The sequence below is a fragment of the Egretta garzetta genome, unplaced genomic scaffold (genome assembly GCF_000687185.1).
Source record: "Egretta garzetta isolate BGI_Z169 unplaced genomic scaffold, ASM68718v1 scaffold474, whole genome shotgun sequence".
Taxonomy (NCBI): domain Eukaryota; kingdom Metazoa; phylum Chordata; class Aves; order Pelecaniformes; family Ardeidae; genus Egretta; species Egretta garzetta.
This window is the reverse complement of record NW_009259524.1, coordinates 392,090-411,010: the sequence shown is the minus strand read 5'-3', so window position 1 is coordinate 411,010 and position 18,921 is coordinate 392,090. Positions and strand designations below refer to the sequence as shown.

Below are 18,921 nucleotides of genomic sequence, written 5' to 3'. Positions count from 1 at the left end.
AGTCAGGACTGTTGTTTGTCCAAGTATTACGTCTAGTTTGTTATTTTGCCCCTGTTACAGAGAATCTCAAATAAAACTATGTATTACAGATTAGGGCAAAATGAAACAATTACATTGGAATATAATTACTGCAATATACTGTTTTGTTTTCTTCCACTGAAGAAGAAAAATAGTTTCATGTAATGTACTAAGGAAGTTGTTTCATTAAGACTCGGTACTCTGCAGAATAGGCAAAAATGCTAAATGATGCAAGAAAACAATTCCCTCTGGCATTTAGACAAGCTCATGCAATTGTCAGCTGCAGCACTAGCATTGAGCACTGCGGTTGCTGAATCATGAATCTGACTGGAAGATTATATTAGAACTTCAGACTCAGCAAATGGACTACCTTTGCATGCTGCAGTAACTTGATCCAAACTTCCTAGGGGATGTTTTCTGAATTGATTGATTTAGAAACAATAATAGAGCTCCTGAGATCACATTAATCTGTAAAAGGCTTCATTATAAGTTCAGAAAATACACACACAGTTTGTGTAGGAGTTCAAATAAGGACTGTATCCTGGTCTTCTGCAGTATCTTAGAATCCTTTTTAGACCTGAGTAGGTAAAAGATTGTTTTGTTTCCTGACGTGGATGTAAAGAAGTGAGATTTTGATGAAAAGTACTTTATTTTTTAGAAAGGGGTAGTTTATTATAAGAGTGAAAACACTGAAGAACAAACAGCAATTTCTTTACTCAAAGGACTGTCTTTTAAAAAATATTCTTGAAAAGCTACTTGTGTGAGAAAGATAATCATGCTTTAGTTGTTAAAAAGCATGGCTTATGCATTCTCACTGATGGAAAGGTAAATATGCAGTGACTGCTTTCTGTGTAGTACTTCAATTATGTACAGTAGTCTGTTAGGAATTTCATTCAGGATCTGAATAACTCATTAAATGAGATGCAAAATGGAAATAATGCTGTGCATACTTTAAAAAAGAGCATTTACATTTTTGGTACTTCCTTGAGTTATAGTAATTGCAGAAGGAATGGGTCCAATATGCTTTTTGGAATTCAGATGACATATGACACCAGAATTAAGAATATTTTGATAATGAATGATACATTTTTCAAACAGTGTGTGAGAGAGACAACCACACTTAAGGGTTTTTAATAAAACTTTTTGAGAATACTTTTTATCTTTAGTTTAGCTGGGGTTATTGATAAACTTTAAAGACCAACTACTTCAATGAGGTAAATTAGTATCATTCAGTTTTCCTCATTTTAGTTTAACTGACATATAGCAGCAGAATTTCTAGTATTTAACAACTTCTAAGTTCACTAGTCCTTTTTCTTTAGAAAGTCAAAGCGATTTTTCTTGGTTTCTTTCTAAACATTGATAGCTTGAACAGTCTGTTAATATTGTTCTTGATGCTTTGTTTCTGTTGATAGAAAATAAATATACTCTTCTTGTTTATTCAGTTGAACCATTCATATGAAGCCAGTTTATTTTACGCTTAGTCACGATAAGTAGTTCTGTAAGCCTCTAACAGTACGGTCAACTTATTCCTCAGCGATTTATGGAATTTTAGGGGTTAGTAATCTGCTGTCTAGCAATAAGGATAGAATTAATTTCTGTATCAGAATAGAGATAAAGGATTTAATAATTTGCCATGTGACTGCCTATGGTATGTAATCCTAAAAATAGGCTAAAGATTTTAGGTTTTTAAACATATTTAGCTATTTACAATCAAATAACACAAAACTCGTGATAGTGCAGTTGAACTCTTACTTCCATGACATGGAGAAATTAAATCACACATATTTAGTAGGTAGAAGAAAACTAGAACACGTAGAGAAAAATGTCAAATTATGAAACTACAGAAAGTAAAAAATATTGGAGATTGAAAAATATCTTAATGAATTTATTTTAACACTCATAATTCTTCTATGTGAGTAGATGATGCTTTGACAAAACAATTACTTCTGAATTTCTCATCTGAATCATTTATTTATTGTACTCTGCTCTTAAGACCTCCTCCTAGAAGCCTCCTAGCCTCTGGGGTACAGAATCATGCTCCCTCTTTCTGACTTCATAAACCTTTGTGTTTTCTACAAAATGAGACTGCTTTAGCTTGATTTGTGTAGGGTGCTCTGACACAAAGTAGCCAGTAGCTTTGGAGATGGAGCACACTTGTAGAAGGTGGGGGAGATGTGAGTTGACTGTCTTCAAGGTGACCTGGGAAATTGTTCAGCGGTTGGGAAACCTGGGATGAGTGCCATAGTTATTAGCCAGAGAGGGGCATTGGCATCTAATGGTCAATATTTTGAAAAGAAAGCCACTGCAAGTCTATTTTGTGATTTGTTGCTCTGTCTTAGGTGTGTTCTGAGCATTCTTGAAGTTCTCTGTCCACTTTAAGGAGAGCTTAGAAAAGAGCTAATTGCTTCAGCAGAGGAGAGCTCAACTTTGCTCATTCTGTGATGAAAACCAGGCAGGTCCAGGGAACCTGCACTTTTAATTCAGAGGAAAGCGTGTAGCATTCACTAGAGTCTAGTTGGCACCTGAGCAAGGATGTTCTGGATCAGAACTTTAAGATTTTAAGCATGTACAAATTTTTCTCTGTGGTATTTTGGTCTCCTGCTTTGTCCTGTTCCCCCCCAAATATACAATATTACAACTTCCCTTATGTTATTGTGGAGAAGTGGAAGATTATACACAGAGCTTCATTACAAGCCTGTTTGGTAGCACATTCTGCACTAATTCTATTCAGCCTAATTCCTGCTTCAGCTGCCTGTTCAAATCCTGCATTGCAGCATTTAGCCTTACTTCATATCATTAGGGCCTTTGAGAACTGAGTTTTTGACAGTTTTGGATGCAGTTTGCCTAATTTTGGGGCTATTTTTAAACTATCTAAACATTTAAACACATTTGTAGGTAATTTAAGTGTTGCTTTTTTTTTTTTTTTTGATAGGCAGGGCCTTGCCTAAACCATGTTTGCTGACTTAGAGAAACACAAAAACCCTGCTGTTTTTTGAATAATTTAGGCTTTGCATCTATTTGGAATTTTATGCAGTTAAAATCAAGAGTGACTTTTAGTACCCTTTTGATAGGTACAGTAAAAATGCAACTGTATGCTTTAGTTTTGTGAAACTGGATTCACTTTCTGGCTCATTCATCACTAGGGATATTGGTACATATAGTCTAATGATGTAACATTCTAACTGATAAATTTTCAGTGAGACAGAATTTGTAGAACCCAGATCTAAGCCAAATACATGCCCAGGTGGTGATCGATGAATACTGTATCACTTGTAATTTTAACAGGCCTAGAAGGCATCAAGAAACAATTCAGCCCTCATGTAACCTGCATAATATAACACTTTACAGAATCAATTTACAGCAAAGAAATGCACTTAAAAAAAGATCAAGACTGCTGTGACTTCAACAAAAGAATAACCCATGTCATGGCGTGAAGACATATAAATTAGTTTTTACTGGGCAGTTTTTCTCTTATAAGCGATTAGGGCTAGTCATTGGTATTTACTTTAGCAGTCAGTGCTTTCTCTGAAATTTTACCTAACATAAGGGGGTTTTTGCTTTGGTTTTAAGCAACAAACATTAAATCAGGGTAATTTTGTGTGTGTGTGATTGTTTGTTTTTAAATGTTATTAGGGTGGAGAGCATTGTTACTACCATGGAAATATCAGAGGTATCAAGGATTCCAAAGTTGCTCTTTCAACTTGTAATGGACTTCAGTAAGTGCATATTCTCATTTTTCAAACAAGGCTATTAACTAATTATTACTCTTGAATATTATCTCTTAATATGTGAGGGACTGAAACTCTCCAGGCCCAAAGATTGTCTATGTTTTGAAATGTTAGTACTAGCTATGCCAAACTGCTAGCATTTTTTTTTTTAGTATCATGGGGATTAAAGTCTTTTGATGCTGTCTCATGAAACCTTTGAATATGGTAAGTGCAAATAAATATTTTACCAGATGACTACTTATGGTAAAGAATAAACAAGAATTGTACTTTAGCAGTTTGCATTCTCAGTATTCATGTATGATTCTATCAGCCAATAAAAAAATTGATCTTTTTTTGTTAGTTTGTACATGGAAAAAATGTGAGAAACTAATTCTTACTAGGATTAGTTACTGTTAAGTGCAGCTCAGCTGTTGATTATATTCCGCATGTTAATATGTTTCTTGGGACTTCGTCTTTCCAAGGTCAAATCTTTACTCCTTTTGGTGCTTTGTCATTACATTCAGTGTTAGTTCATTAAAATGTGCCTGATCTCTTAAAAAGAATTTTTAGCTTTAGCCACGTGCAGTAGTAATGAACATATATGGAGTTTATTTTAATGTTGATCAGTTTTTCTACCCTAAGTTTAGTTTTTGTCTTGGCAAAAATCATATCCTGGAGTCAAATTAATTGCCATGTAATCCTAAATATCACTTCTTTTTCTTCATGTTCTAGTGGCATGTTTGAAGATAGTACTTATTTGTACTTGATAGAACCGATGGATCTCACCCACAGTGCAGTAAGTTTATTTTTATCTAATTTATTTGGTTTGGAAAAGAGAGGGCTCAAGGAACAGCAAATAAAAGTATTAGAATAAATAGAATAAAATTAGAATAAATGTGTGACCTCTGTCATTCGTTCATATGAAAACCAAAAGTATTTTAAAACACTTGATTGGAATTTATTTAAGAAAAGAAATGTGTATGAATTACCTAAGATTTTTCTCTGCTTTTCTTTAATCTTTCTGTTCCTAGTTATTGTTGATCATTTAGATGTTGGGAGTAGGCTGACTGTTTCTGTAGCAAATGATTATGGACTGTCAAAAAGTGTTTTATCAGTTTGTGTTAGTACTTGAACTAAAGGATTTATAAATTCATAGGAAGTCATTTATTCATCCCTCTCTAAATGGTTGCGTCGGATTGCTCTTAACCTAGTATGTTTCCATAAAGAGCTTAATGAAGTAGAGCTTAATTGTATCTAGGTACCTTACATTTTATATGTGCTAAGTCAGTGGTCACTGTAGAGCTTAAATTATTCTGAGCCAGCATATTCAAATATATGACTATGCTGGATCAGCATGTAGGCCTGCATTTATGCAAATCTCTTGCTAAATATTATTATTTTTGTACTTCATTGTTAAGTCTTATAATACAGTTGTTCCTAAAACTTTAGTTGTTAATAGAACTGACTCAATTTCATAGACCGTAGTAAAACCAGGTTGATCTCTACCTCTTGAATGGTTCAAAGATTTGAGTGATTTTTCAGTGAAATGATTCTGCAACGTTGAGACAGAGGATTCTTAAGGTTTGTATCCTGCTTGGACTGTACAATATATTCCAAATGCTGTATCACAGCTCTCAAGCTTGTCTCACTCTAGTACTTACCAGTATATGACAAATAATGTAATGCTGCAGAACTGGTATGTTTTAGTGACTGTGAAGCTGAACTTACAGTCCAAATAAAGATCTGCAAAATCTTTGACTCCTGACACTTTCAAAGAAACTGGATCAAACATTCAGAGGAATAGGTATCAATTGGATGGTCAATTATTGGGCTGTAAATGAAACTATAAAGACATGGGAAAATATTACAACCAAAAAGTTTTCTCATTCTACTCAGGAGAGCAGTATTACATGCTATGTGTTAAGCTATGTAATGCATTTTGATGTAGCCCATATTCATAAAGGTTGTAAGGCTGAAAACTGAAGGACAGATACAGTAAATTCGTGGAGATTATATTTATACAATGGTATCCATATAGTAGGCAGAGGAGAATTTGACTAAACTTGCTTCGTTGGACAATATATGTCTCTGTGTGATATTTCAGTAAAACTTGGAAGTAGAACAAAAGTTTTGGTTATAAAAGTGAGATACAATCTGCCAACTCTGTTGAGGGTTCAAGTGGAATTCTAAATGTTAAAAAGACAGATGAGAAGAATATTTTTCTATAAACTACGGAAAATCAAAGTCATACAGCTACAGAGAACTTTCACAGTCTCATTTTTTGATTGTGCTACATGAGATAAATACCTTGGACACAGCCTTCAGCATGTAGTTTATTCAGCTTGATTAATTATTAAACTATAGTAGATACTATATACAACTCTCCCTACCCCCCAGGAAACCTAGCAAAAATATGTAGTATTTTCCTTCAATGTGTTATGTATTTCTTATGGAAGTTACAGAACAGTAGCAACCCACCTTTTGAAAAGAATCACTTGTTTTGGCAGGTTCTACAGAGGAGGTGTTACAGAAGAAGAGAGAGTTGTTTTCTAGAGCAGATACCAAAATGTGATAATTTGGGGCATGCCAGGCTTCTAAAGAAAATATGCGTTAAAAGTCTTCTCCTTTCTAAGTTTTGTACACACCAATAAAAAAGGGTGAAATAATCCCCTTAAAGATAACATATTGATTAGTTTCTTGCATTTTGCTGCAATTAGAAAGATACATATTTGTTATAAATAGTAATAGTTGCTTTTCATCTGTGGGAGGAAGATTTCAATTAGATATATACTCTTTAATTTAATTTATTGGAATAAATGGTCTGTGTTCTCTAACACTAAGGCTTTTAAAGGACTTTTTTCAAGTAATCTCAAAGCCATCTGTGATACTTCAGTTTTGTAGGCCAGTAAAATGTGCTGAAGCAGAGAGGCTCCATGATTTGTTCAGGATTGCAAATAGATTGCTTCAGATCAGTACTATGCCAAATTGGTACTATGATTGCTTGCGTTTTATGGAAAAATGATAAATACTGAAAGAAGTGTCTCACTTCTCACTTGATATTATTAACCGGAAGAAAATGTCACATATTTTTCTTATCAGGAAAGTAAAAGTCGGCCACATATCATCCAAAGAACTTATGGAACACAAGCGTCCAAGCAGTTGCAGGACCTTGGTATGTTTCTGCCTATGTTATGAGTTTCTCAGTATTGGAAATAGTTGTATATATAACTTGAAATAAGTGAATGTTAGACTAACAGTCTATATAAAATTGCTGATTATTTACAAAAACTTGAAAAATAGTTACTAACCTGACTTTTTTCACAATTATTGCAATGGAGTTTAGAGTTGTCAAAAAGCAGCTGAAAGATTTCCATCCATGAAAACCTTTATTTAGCTTTCTTCTGCAAATAATTTAACTTAATCACTGATATTAATGCTATTGAGGACACAAGGTGGAAGAAAACGTATATTCTAAGCCCAGGTTACAATCTCTTTACCTCCCCTTGCATGCTTTAATTCTAACTTTAGATGTCTAAAGGACTTGAGTTTTCATATGAGATATTTTGCATTTTGTGTATTTTTGTGTACTTTTCAATAGCAAAGGTTCTTCTAATTTTGGTGATCTTAATCTACTTTTGGTTTAGACAGTATACATGAGTAGTTTAAAATAATGCCATAAAATTCTTAAATTGTAATTTGTACAGAGACTGAATCTAGTTCTGAATGGCCCTTTCTGTCTGAACTACAGTGGCTGAGGAGAAAGAGAAGAAAGAGAGCAGTGAGTAGAAGTGTGACCCTGAGTTAAGACCATTTATAAAAACAAAGCCAAACCCACTAATTTCCAGATTTTTTTAATGTTGAGAGAACAACTAGAAAACAGCTATTTTTGGTAGCTTAATATTGTCACGTAATACAGTTACCAAATGATAAAACAAGAAGGTTATTCTTTAAAAACAGAGTATTTGGAGAAAAGTGGATAAACTTTCTAAAGTGACAGCAATACTATTCATCAATTGGATGGAAGTCTAGTAACAAAAATGAGTTTAGAATTTTAAGTTTTGAGTCTGCTTGAGAATAAAGAATAATTTTGAATGAAGTCTTGCTACTTTGTAGATTTCTGACTTTATTTTCATTTGGCTCGTTAAGTAGCATGATTAAATTAAAAATCCAAATGAGGACACCCAGAACGGGGTTATTGAGAGAAGTGGACAGTCCTCATGATCTGCACATGTGTATGTGTCAATTAGGGGAATAATTGAGTTAAAGAAGATTAATCTATATTTCTTCACTGAGTTGCACAAGCCACAGCATATTTTTTGAGGGTGCGTCTATTTTTAGTAACTTCATTCCACAGTGGACCAAGGGTTTTTAGTGTTTGAGGTTCTTCTCCTTTATGAAGAGGAGGAAAGCAGTGGTGGCTTCTGCACTGAACCCAAAAGAATAGACTCTAAACAATTTTAATGATGTGACTCGGATTCTTGGCCAATGTCTGTCATAACTCACTAAGTTACTGGAGCTGTGAATATTTACCCTAGTTGAACATCTGACTCAATTTTTACAGGTTCACACACCCTACATAATATTTATGCGTAATCCTATTAAATCAGCTGCAGTTATTTTGGAAATCACTACATCTTCATGATTTCTCAAAGAATGTCTTTAATCCATCAGGTATCTCGTGGTATCTTTGAAGAAATGAAATATCTGGAGCTCATGATAGTCAATGACCATAAAATGGTAAGTATATCAGTTTGGTGGTAATCTTCCTTTTGATTATAATTTGTGGGTTGATGTTCAGCGCTGTGCTGTATCAGCTAATTTTGGGTCAAATATTTTGTTTATTGGCAGCTGTTAACATTTGTACTGTAAGACATAGCATTATTGGGTATTATGGCATATACTTAATATTATCTAAGATTTTCTACAGCAATTATATATTCAAAATACATCTGAAACACTTTGGTATCATATGGATAATTTAATATACCCATAACCAACAAAGTAAGGCAACAAAACATTTATGTCCAGAACAAACACACTAAAAATTCTAAGTTCCAAGTTATTCTTGCTTAGCTTTCTCAGCTGTTTATTGACTAAGAGGTAAATAAGGATCATCAACTCTGAGTGTGACTTTGCTTCTGTGTAAGCAATATCTTTTTTTTTTAAATCAAATTCTGTGATAAAACAGTTTCTGCTTATTTTATGTGCAAGTAAAATAAACTTTTAAGTCTCTGTAAGAGCTCCTTGCATCTCTCACTCTACTGAAAGTTTTCCCAATGCTTTGGTTGTTGTGGGCTCTTTTGACAACACTGAAGGATGACTTTAAAGAGCCAGAAATAGCAAGTATCAGAACAGGATGTGGTGTTTTGTACTTGTTCCAGTGCTGAATAGACAGGTAATACAACCTTCCCTCATCTGCTTAATAAATCACAGAAATAGTCTGCACAAAAATAGTCTATATTTAATCTGTGTCAATTCAGCAACGTGGGGGGAATTTGAATGGGTGGGAAGAGTATGACAGAAACTTCTTCAGCAGTTTTGACTTGTAAAGCCACCTGCTAGGAAACTATTTGAAGAGTGCTCACGTGTTAGTTGGTTAGGGTAGGGCACAGTAACTGAAGTTACATATATTTTGTTGTCTTGTTTGAGATTAGTGTACTTTATGAAGAGGTAATATTTCTATGTCTGTCTGTTTCCTCTGGCCTCTTGTGTTTACAGACACACTTAATGGACAACCATCCTGTTCACTATGAATATTTCTATGTCTGTCTGTTTCCTCTGGCCTCGTGTTTACAGACACAATGGACAACCATCCTGTTCACTACACCTGTTACAGACACTAACTGTTGTCTCCTCTCACGTTTCATTTGTTAGAACTTTAGACCACAAACGTTCAAGATTTTTTGCTTCAGAGTTGTCAGTGTCTCAGAAGCAGATAATAATTTTTTTCAAGGAATAAAATGGATATACTTAAGGAAGTGTTCACAATTAGGAGTTAAATCCTGCCAATCCAGGAGCCCACTAAATGTACTTTTAAGTTTTCTGCTTACCAGTAGAGGGCAGATTTCTACTGTAGCAAGGTTCTCTGTTGGCAGAAGCATCTTAAGCCTTTTCGGCCATTGTGTTGTTAAGTGGTTAATACTATGCATTTTCACAAAATTTTCCTTTCCTGTAACACTAAAGATGCAGCTAAGCGTATTTAATTAGGTTGTTGCACTTTTTACTGACTTGCTCAGCTTAATTTCTGTTTTAGGAGCTGTGTTAAAACACATTAGGTTGTATATTGCTATTGAGTTTGGCTTTTAAATACTTCCATGAAAACCAAGAACATTTTCCAAAGTATATTATTTTGCCTTTCCACTTTGGGGAAAGTTTGGGCTTGGCTCAAAACAAAAAACCAAAGCCATCCTTCCCCTCTCCCCCATTATTTTGTTCTAGTATCATGGTTTGGGGAGCAAACAGAGTCCCATGATGTGGATACTCTTCTCAGGGTACAACCTAAGTGCCTACTAGCACTGTAGATGAAAGTGCTTTGTTTTGAGAATAGGTATGGGGAGGGGGTGTCTGCAAACCTATGTTGTAGGGTCTTTGGGTATTAAAACCTGCTGTGGATGTGCTGAAACATTGTAGAACTTAACAGTGAATAACTGCATATGTAAAAAAATTATCTTCCTGCAGTCAAATGAATAAGTGTCATAAAATTTGATGACCTTTTTGTTATCTCCATGGCATTTTGTCCATAGAAAACTAGATTGCTCATGCAAAAGTATCTGGAATTTAAAGGGATGGAAAATTTGTTATCTAGTAATAAAGTATGTGTGCATGTCACTCTTCTGACTTTCAATTTGAGAAACAATTATTTAATTTTAAAAGCATATGTGTCTTTCAGTTTTACTTTCACCTTTGCACCAAGCATAGTTCTGGAAAACAGGGGATTTGTTTTGTAATTCTAATTTGGGAAGGTAGTTAATCATCTAACTTATTTGATAAGAGTAGCTACTCAGTTGCTCAGAGAAGAGTCAGACCCTCTTGTCTCAAGGGCTCTTTTTGGGTACTGTGCTTTGGAGTGGGAATAGCTGACACTTTCATGGAACTTGATAATGTTTGCTCCTGAGTGATGAGATTTGTTGCTTGTAACCAGTACTTGAAATTTGTCATTTTTTTTAATGAAGACTTTTTACCCTCTTTGTGCAATTTTGTGTTCCTTTTCTGTGAAATTTTGAAGACTTGTTTTTCCTGCCTGTAAATCATATTGTGTAATGTAATTTGACTTTGAACAGATGGGACTTGTGGGGCAGGATGGGGAAAGACATGAAACAATTGTAATTACATGTACAGAAATTAGGAAGCAGAACTTGCAATACAGTTCATCTATGTCTATAGGAATGGAAAAAAAAATTGAAGTTAAAACTTAGGATATTGAGCTTAACTCTTTCCACATTCAAACATATATTTACTTTTACCATGCACTCCCTTTTCCTTTTTGCCTTTTGGTATAAGTAATGCTACTTGTCATAGAAGTCTTGTGTTATAGTAGAGAAAGGATGCCTTTGCAAAGAGCTGTACGCAGGGCAAGTGGGAAATGCTTCATCTTCATGGCTCACAGTTAGAGTCATGGAATGTTGCTAGTACACTCTGATATTTAACTTATCAGGTTAAGCACAGTTTTAATGGGTACAGCATCCTCTCAATTTTGAGCTCATGTTTATTGTCCTGGTTTCGGCTGGGATAGAGTTAATTTTCTTCATAGTAGCTAGCATAGTGCTGTGTTTTGGATTTAGTACCAGAAGAATGTTGATAACACACTGATGTTCTCAGCTGTTGCCAAGTAGTGCTCAGACTACTCAAGGACTTTTTGAGCTTCTCCTGCTCTCCCATGTGCCTAATCAGCTGGTAGTGATTTTTGTAATTCTAATTTGGGAAGGTAGTTAATCATCTAACTTATTTGATAAGAGTAGCTACTCAGTTGCTCAGAGAAGAGTCAGACCCTCTTGTCTCAAGGGCTCTTTTTGGGTACTGTGCTTTGGAGTGGGAATAGCTGACACTTTCATGGAACTTGATAATGTTTGCTCCTGAGTGATGAGATTTGTTGCTTGTAACCAGTACTTGAAATTTGTCATTTTTTTTAATGAAGACTTTTTACCCTCTTTGTGCAATTTTGTGTTCCTTTTCTGTGAAATTTTGAAGACTTGTTTTTCCTGCCTGTAAATCATATTGTGTAATGTAATTTGACTTTGAACAGATGGGACTTGTGGGGCAGGATGGGGAAAGACATGAAACAATTGTAATTACATGTACAGAAATTAGGAAGCAGAACTTGCAATACAGTTCATCTATGTCTATAGGAATGGAAAAAAAAATTGAAGTTAAAACTTAGGATATTGAGCTTAACTCTTTCCACATTCAAACATATATTTACTTTTACCATGCACTCCCTTTTCCTTTTTGCCTTTTGGTATAAGTAATGCTACTTGTCATAGAAGTCTTGTGTTATAGTAGAGAAAGGATGCCTTTGCAAAGAGCTGTACGCAGGGCAAGTGGGAAATGCTTCATCTTCATGGCTCACAGTTAGAGTCATGGAATGTTGCTAGTACACTCTGATATTTAACTTATCAGGTTAAGCACAGTTTTAATGGGTACAGCATCCTCTCAATTTTGAGCTCATGTTTATGTTCGTGTTTACCTGTAATTTTGTCTCGAACATTAGAACTCTGATTCTACATAGGATATATCTTCTGGCTAAATGCTCCTTCTATAGATGTGAAAGGCTGTCTAGCATACATGGCTTCCTTTATCTTCCAGGGATTCTTGAATATCAGAAACAGGTTGTGATCTGAAAAGCTTTTGGAGTTTTTCCCTTAAAATAATAATTTTCCTTTCTTGCTGTAAAAATAATTAGAAATAAATATTTAAGTTCTCACTGTGTTCTCCTTTTTCTTCTCCTTTTAGTTCAAAAAGCACCGTTCTTCAAATGCATACACAAACAATTTTGCAAAGTCTGTGGTAAACCTTGTAGATGCTGTAAGTATCAATGTTTCTTCTGAAAACTGTATCACTGACTTTCTTAGTTTAGCACTGTATTTAAAAAGTTAACATTAGCAGATACCAGGATAAAAAAAAATTAGCAGCTATAATAATTACATTTAAAAACTCATTTCCAGTTCCTCTGCAGAAGAATAGCCTGGGGTGAATGCGTAAGAAACCACCAAATTATCCTTGGCATTTTCCTCAAAGCTTGCAACTACCAGAGTTTGTCCTTGGCAGGGGGGATTTCAGACTTGAAGGAGCTTTCAGTATCTGACACTGCTTAAGAATGAGATTTAATCAAGTTTAGATCTGTGAAACAAATCTAACCACAAGCGGTTGAAGCCATGAGTATAGTTCACAAAGGATAAGCATATCTATTGGAAGAAGAAGAGTGTGAATAAAAATTCTCCTTTATAAATCTGTATTTATAGCTTAAAACCAAACAAAATCCCATTGTAGTACATTATAAATTAGTGGCACCGATACAGATACCATACTTGTATCTGACTAAATTTAGAATAATTTCACGTAGAGCGTATAAACTAAAAGTAAGATTTGTGGTAAAATTTGATTTTTTTTTTCTCTTTTTGATATACATGTAATGACCACGAACATTTCAGAGCTGTGTTTGTAGTAAAAACAGGATAGAGTCTCTAGTAGTGATGAATACAAAGGCTAACAAAATTCTGGCTCTTAAGTCCCTTTCCCATGTGACGTTATTGATAGCAATAGAACTGTGTGATACAATTCAATACAAAACACTGTCAACTGTTTAGTTTGGAGGAAGCAATACAGTATTTGTTCTTAGTATCTTGTATATAAAGTATTACGTATACTGTATGTATATTGAAAATTTAGCTGAATATACTTATAATACATGAAATGCTGGAAGTGTTTTGGAGTAGTTTTGTGTAATGGTCTGAAAATGCCAGTAGTCTGAAGAAAAGTTACAAGAGCAGATAAAAATAAAAATATAAATAATTGAAATAATATTTCTGCAGTTTTTATTGGACATTCCCAAAGAAGGGTGGCATCTTCATTTTTTTCTCATCTGATTGTTATTTCTTTGTATTTCTTCTGTGTTTTAACAGAAGTTATTTAACCTATCTTTTCTTTCTCTGACTATTCCTTCTGTTTTCCATTTTTATTTGCTGGATGTATGTAAACAGAAATACACAGAAACATTCAGCTTCTCTCCAGTCTAGAATTCATTCCCCTCATAGACATCTTGCAAAATGACATCTTAATGGCCTTTCCTGTAAACAAAGCATGAAAAGGAGCAGGAATATTTGCCATGTTATTCCCTGGTGTTTATAGGGAGTGGGCTGTATTTCTTACTGATACATTCTTGAGAAAAGGATATTGGCTTTCAGAGGCTTCCAGGTTCTCTGCCCCCTCTTCCATTCTTTTCTTCCAGTTGCTTCAGGAAATACAGTTTTCCTCTCAGCAAACACAAGTAAAGTCTTTATTGATCCACCCATACGTAATTTCTGTGGTTTAATTTTATTGATTTTTCTCATATTGTTAACTATTTTGCTGTGTATGTCCTCAGCCTGTCTCTCTGATTGAAGCATATTAATATTCTTTTTTCCTTCAAAGTTCTTGGACAAAATTGAGCTTATCTGGTTGTGCTCTCTTGCTCTTAAATTTACTGCCTTTTTTCCTAAGCTGAGTATGAAAATGAACTTTCCTTTTGTGTATTTTATGCATTAGGCAGCCAATGTATTAATTATCCAGTGCCTTTAGATCATAACTAAGTATGATCAATAAGTGTTCTTCATGTGTCATGTAAGACTTTTGATGGGTAGACTGTCTATTGCGGATAAGGAATGCATCCTTTGTAGATCTACAAGTTCTGAATAACCTTAGTTAGTAAAATTCAGCATTTTATCACCTGAACCTGAAGAGACCAGCAGTTTTATTTCAGAATCAAGTATCATGCACAAAGTTAAAATGGATATTTTAAAACTGTTTTGTAATTATTAGGGCCTGATTGTAATTTCTTTGTCTATTGCTACAGTGACATTAAAATTAATAGAAAAATTAATATTCTTACTTAATTTTCACATTACTTGAGTAGCATTAAGTGATCATATTATAAATTAAAATCAAGCATTATGTGAATTAAATTTTGGATGTACTGGAGAACTGAGAAATTATTTAATCTTGTCTTAAGAATTGGCTCTGGCTGTTCTTTGTCTCTGAAATATTTATTTTCTTTTTCTTGGGGATCACCGAGTGGACCTTTACATTTCTTCTTTGCTGATTTTTGTACAGGTTTTCTGCCAAACTCAGTGGTGAAATTATTTGACATGAGAATTTTGAAGAAAAGGGAGTAGCTCAAAAAAAGAGCAGCAAGGGGGTTTTTTTTGTCCTCTAAAACATAAAATTTAAGTTGGTTAGAATATTAACTTTTAGGAAATCCAAGGCATTACCAGCTAACTGTTTCCCCATGTTTCCCTCCTGCTTTATCCCTCTTGTCCTTCCGCTTTACTCTTACTGGCTAACTGTGCATGTTTGACCCAGTGTTCTACTCCTGTGCCTGTCCTGTCTCTGTCCTCAGATATACAAGGAACAGCTGAACACCAGGGTGGTTCTTGTGGCTGTGGAAACTTGGACAGACAGAGATCGTATTAATATTCACCCTGACCCTCTGCAGATGCTTCATGATTTCTCCAAATATCGACAGCATTACATCAAACAGCATGCTGATGCTGTGCACCTGCTCTCGTATGTACCATTATACAATGGTTTAGACTACAGTTTTATATATTGTTTTTTGTCTACTGCTTTTGTCTACCTGTCTCTTCTTGCTTACTTTTTTGTTTGGTAGTCACTACATCGATCATCTCCCTTCCTTAGGAAACATAATCTATTTTTTAACATGTTAGTGTATTTTTAATAGGTGTAGTTCATACCACGGTTGTGTTGATATATATCTATAATGAAATTTTAGTATCTTTTGCAACCTGGAGACAGTGTCACATGTTTGAAGCATCTTCTGATGAGCCCTTAAGGACACCTAGTTTTGCTAATCAGGTGTGTAACATACTGCTTTCCCAGTAAAGAGCAGGAGAGGGCAGAGCTGATGGTATTATGTGTTGCCACAAGAGCATTCCAGTTACTCTATTTATTCACACATGTAGCTGCAGTAATGATTTGTTAATGGAAGGTCTCCTTTAGGGTGGTAATGAATTGTTTTCTGAGACATGGTGCATTTTGAGGGAAAATTCCACTTGTATCATTAGGCACAACATCAACCTTGAGCAAGCATATTTTTTTACTTCATGGCATTGTAAGCAAAGAAGAGGAAGAGTGTGTTCCCCTGTGCAGCGTAAAGATCTTAAGCTTTCCCCCAGCAGCATGACATGCTACGAGGATGGAGTGAACAATGTCTTCCATGTGATTCTCCTATCATTCATCTTCTGCAAAGAAAGATAAAAGCAGGGGATAAAGAATTTCCTCCAGCCTCTGTCATTGTACTGCCTTAATACAGGCATTGCAACACAATGCTAATTGTGTTTTTCATAACATATACAAAGTGCTGATAATGTACACTCTTAATTACTTCTATGCATGCATTGTGTCACTTGCTGAAGAGTTTGCCAGTGGGCAAACAGGCTCTTCTCAGTGGTGCATGGTGAAAGGTACCAAATGCAAACTGAAATACAAGAAATTCCATTTAAACATAGGGTAAAAAACCTTTCACTTTGAAGGTCATCAGATGCTGGAACAGGTTGCCCAGAGAGGCTGTGGAGTGTCCATGCTTGGAGATATTCAAAAGCCAATGGAACATGGTCCTGAGCCGCCTGCTCCAGTTGAGCTTCCTTGGAGCAAGAGGGTTGAACTAGACCATCTCCAGAAGTGCCTGCCAACCTCAGCCCTTACTGTGGTTCTGTCTATTGTAAAGCATCTAGCTTTAAGCATTTAGTGTACTTAAGATGCATTTGGAAAGTTCTGATGGCTGTCAGAATGTTCTGAAAAAATAAATATATACCTGTCTGGAGTATCCTGTCATTTAAAAAAAACCAAAAGGGACATTGATTCTGCTGCTATAAAAGGATTTAATTTCCAAAGATTAGGGTCATTTACTATGCATGCTCAAAGCAGTGTAGATTTATTATTATGTATGAAGTTAAAATACATATCATTCTTAATTGTTTATAGATATAGAATAATTTATATCTTCCAGATTACATTAACTTAACTAAATCATTTGGGTCTCATTAACAATAAATGAAAGGAGGCAGGGTTAAAGAGTAATGTTAAGTAACTTTCCCTTTAGGTATACTTCTCAGTCCTTTCTTTTAGAGTTGAAACTAGAACTTGAATTGGTTTGGGTTGAGACCATAATTAAAATTCTCAACACTGATACATTTCCGTACAGAATTCCTTCCTGACAGATTATAAACTGGAATTTATCGTTATCTTTTTAAATGAAATGTTATCATTGTGTTTTATTAGGAAACTGGTACTTTAGCTTTCTCTGCTTGGTTTGTTTGTGGGTTGGGACTGATTCTGACTCTACAAGATAGAAATAGTATTTCTGTCTGTTGAAGGTTGTGTTTAATCAGCTCTTTCGATGTCAGTGTTCTGTTTCTAAACTTACAGTTGCTTTTGATGCTAGATGAGGATTGGTGTGCATGCAATGTATGTGTGAAAGTGTGATCAATAAGTTCTTGGTGCCCAACGTCAATGTGATATATTTTCTTTATTTTTATTGTTTGTAAGGAATGTAACATTTCATTACAAAAGGAGCAGCTTAAGTTACTTTGGAGGGGTTTGCTCTGTGTCCAGAGGAGTAGGAGTAAATGAGGTAATTTTTTTTCATTACTAAAGTGAAATAAAATGGAAACTGTACATTATAATGCTACAGTTTATATGTTTCAGTGTTCAGGGCTTTAAAGTTAACTTACATACTAGAAAGTTAGTATTCTCAGAGCCAACCTTCTTGTGTCATTATTAAACTACTGCTCACTGTGCTTTTCTTTTTATAAAGCATTCCTCCTGACTGCATTATTCTCTTAATATTTTAAATTGGCCTGTACTATATTTGACAGAAATTTAGATCCTGAAATCTCAGACAGGAGTGTTTGAAATACAGCACTGAACATCCTTTTGGGTCTTCTCGCTCTAAGAGGCTTGATCTTCTGAGGTGCTGCTGACGTGTAATTCTTACTGATTTTTTTTTGACACCAAAACTAGAAAAAATTTGGTCCCTATGTATTGGGGTTTTTATTTTTTCCCCTCAGTGCAGTGTTAAATCAATAATGAAAATCTCCTGTTTTAACATGGGTTAATCATACTGTACACAACTATATTCCATATATATCAGACTCCTTTCTGTAGGTTAACCAGCAGACAGGGATTCCCTCAGGATAAGAGAGGAAAATCTTTTCTGTTACGTACTTCATTGTGTTTATTTTCTTTATATGCACACAGAATTGTGACTACATGTATAGAATTACTGAAGTAGTAGGTATGTGGTAAGCCAGAATGAGCTGGTATAGTGTAGTGTTCATTACAATAACTTAAGTTTTCTTTTCTTTTCTTTTATTGCACTTTTCTTGAAATGCAGTATGGCCTCCCTTTGGCCATGGCACAGGAACTAGCACAAAGTCTTGCTCAGAACCTTGGAATACAATGGGAGCCAGCTGCCAGGAAACCGAGTATGTACATGGGCATGGACTCTTCTTTTGTCCTCCTGAGCTAAGATATAAACTTATTCTTTGTAATATTTGAAACAAATTCCAAACTTACTGTAACTGTAGAAGAAGAATTACTGCTTTTGGAAATACATGCACCAAAATTTGAGTTTGACCAAAATAGGAGCTACCAGTTTAGCACTCATTTTGCAATGACCTCAGTAATGTCCTGTGTCAGGAAGTTAGGTTTAATAGAAAAAACACTATTAATTTAATTTGGAGCTCCTTATCTATCATCACGAAATCTGTAATTCCTATAGAACTATCGTTGACTTCTTAAAATAGAAAAATACCTGATTTATAATTGAAGAAAGGGTAAGAAGCTGTAAGCTAGTCCAGGGTGACATTTGCTCAACTTGTTATCTTGCTGAAGATTACAGCCAGAAGATTAGACTGATGTGGCCTTAACACATCTAGAGTGTAGGTAAAAAAGCTGCTGCAAAAGCTCTTTTGGGGGCTAAAGA

General features: G+C 34.9%; 1 protein-coding gene across 1 annotated transcript in view; it reads left to right on the top strand.

Moving 5' to 3' along the window:
• The window catches only part of ADAM23 (ADAM metallopeptidase domain 23), a gene marked incomplete at its 5' end in the record, with an annotated part of 73,946 nt that overhangs the window by 25,181 nt on the left and 29,844 nt on the right, over positions 1–18,921 (top strand). The window contains 9 exons of the mRNA XM_035893040.1: positions 3,652–3,734; positions 4,458–4,521; positions 6,825–6,897; positions 7,430–7,503; positions 8,397–8,462; positions 12,675–12,746; positions 15,316–15,482; positions 17,484–17,568; positions 18,331–18,421. Of these exons, the coding sequence (XP_035748933.1) occupies positions 3,652–3,734; positions 4,458–4,521; positions 6,825–6,897; positions 7,430–7,503; positions 8,397–8,462; positions 12,675–12,746; positions 15,316–15,482; positions 17,484–17,568; positions 18,331–18,421 (775 nt within the window). The remainder of the gene's footprint in view (positions 1–3,651; positions 3,735–4,457; positions 4,522–6,824; positions 6,898–7,429; positions 7,504–8,396; positions 8,463–12,674; positions 12,747–15,315; positions 15,483–17,483; positions 17,569–18,330; positions 18,422–18,921) is intronic.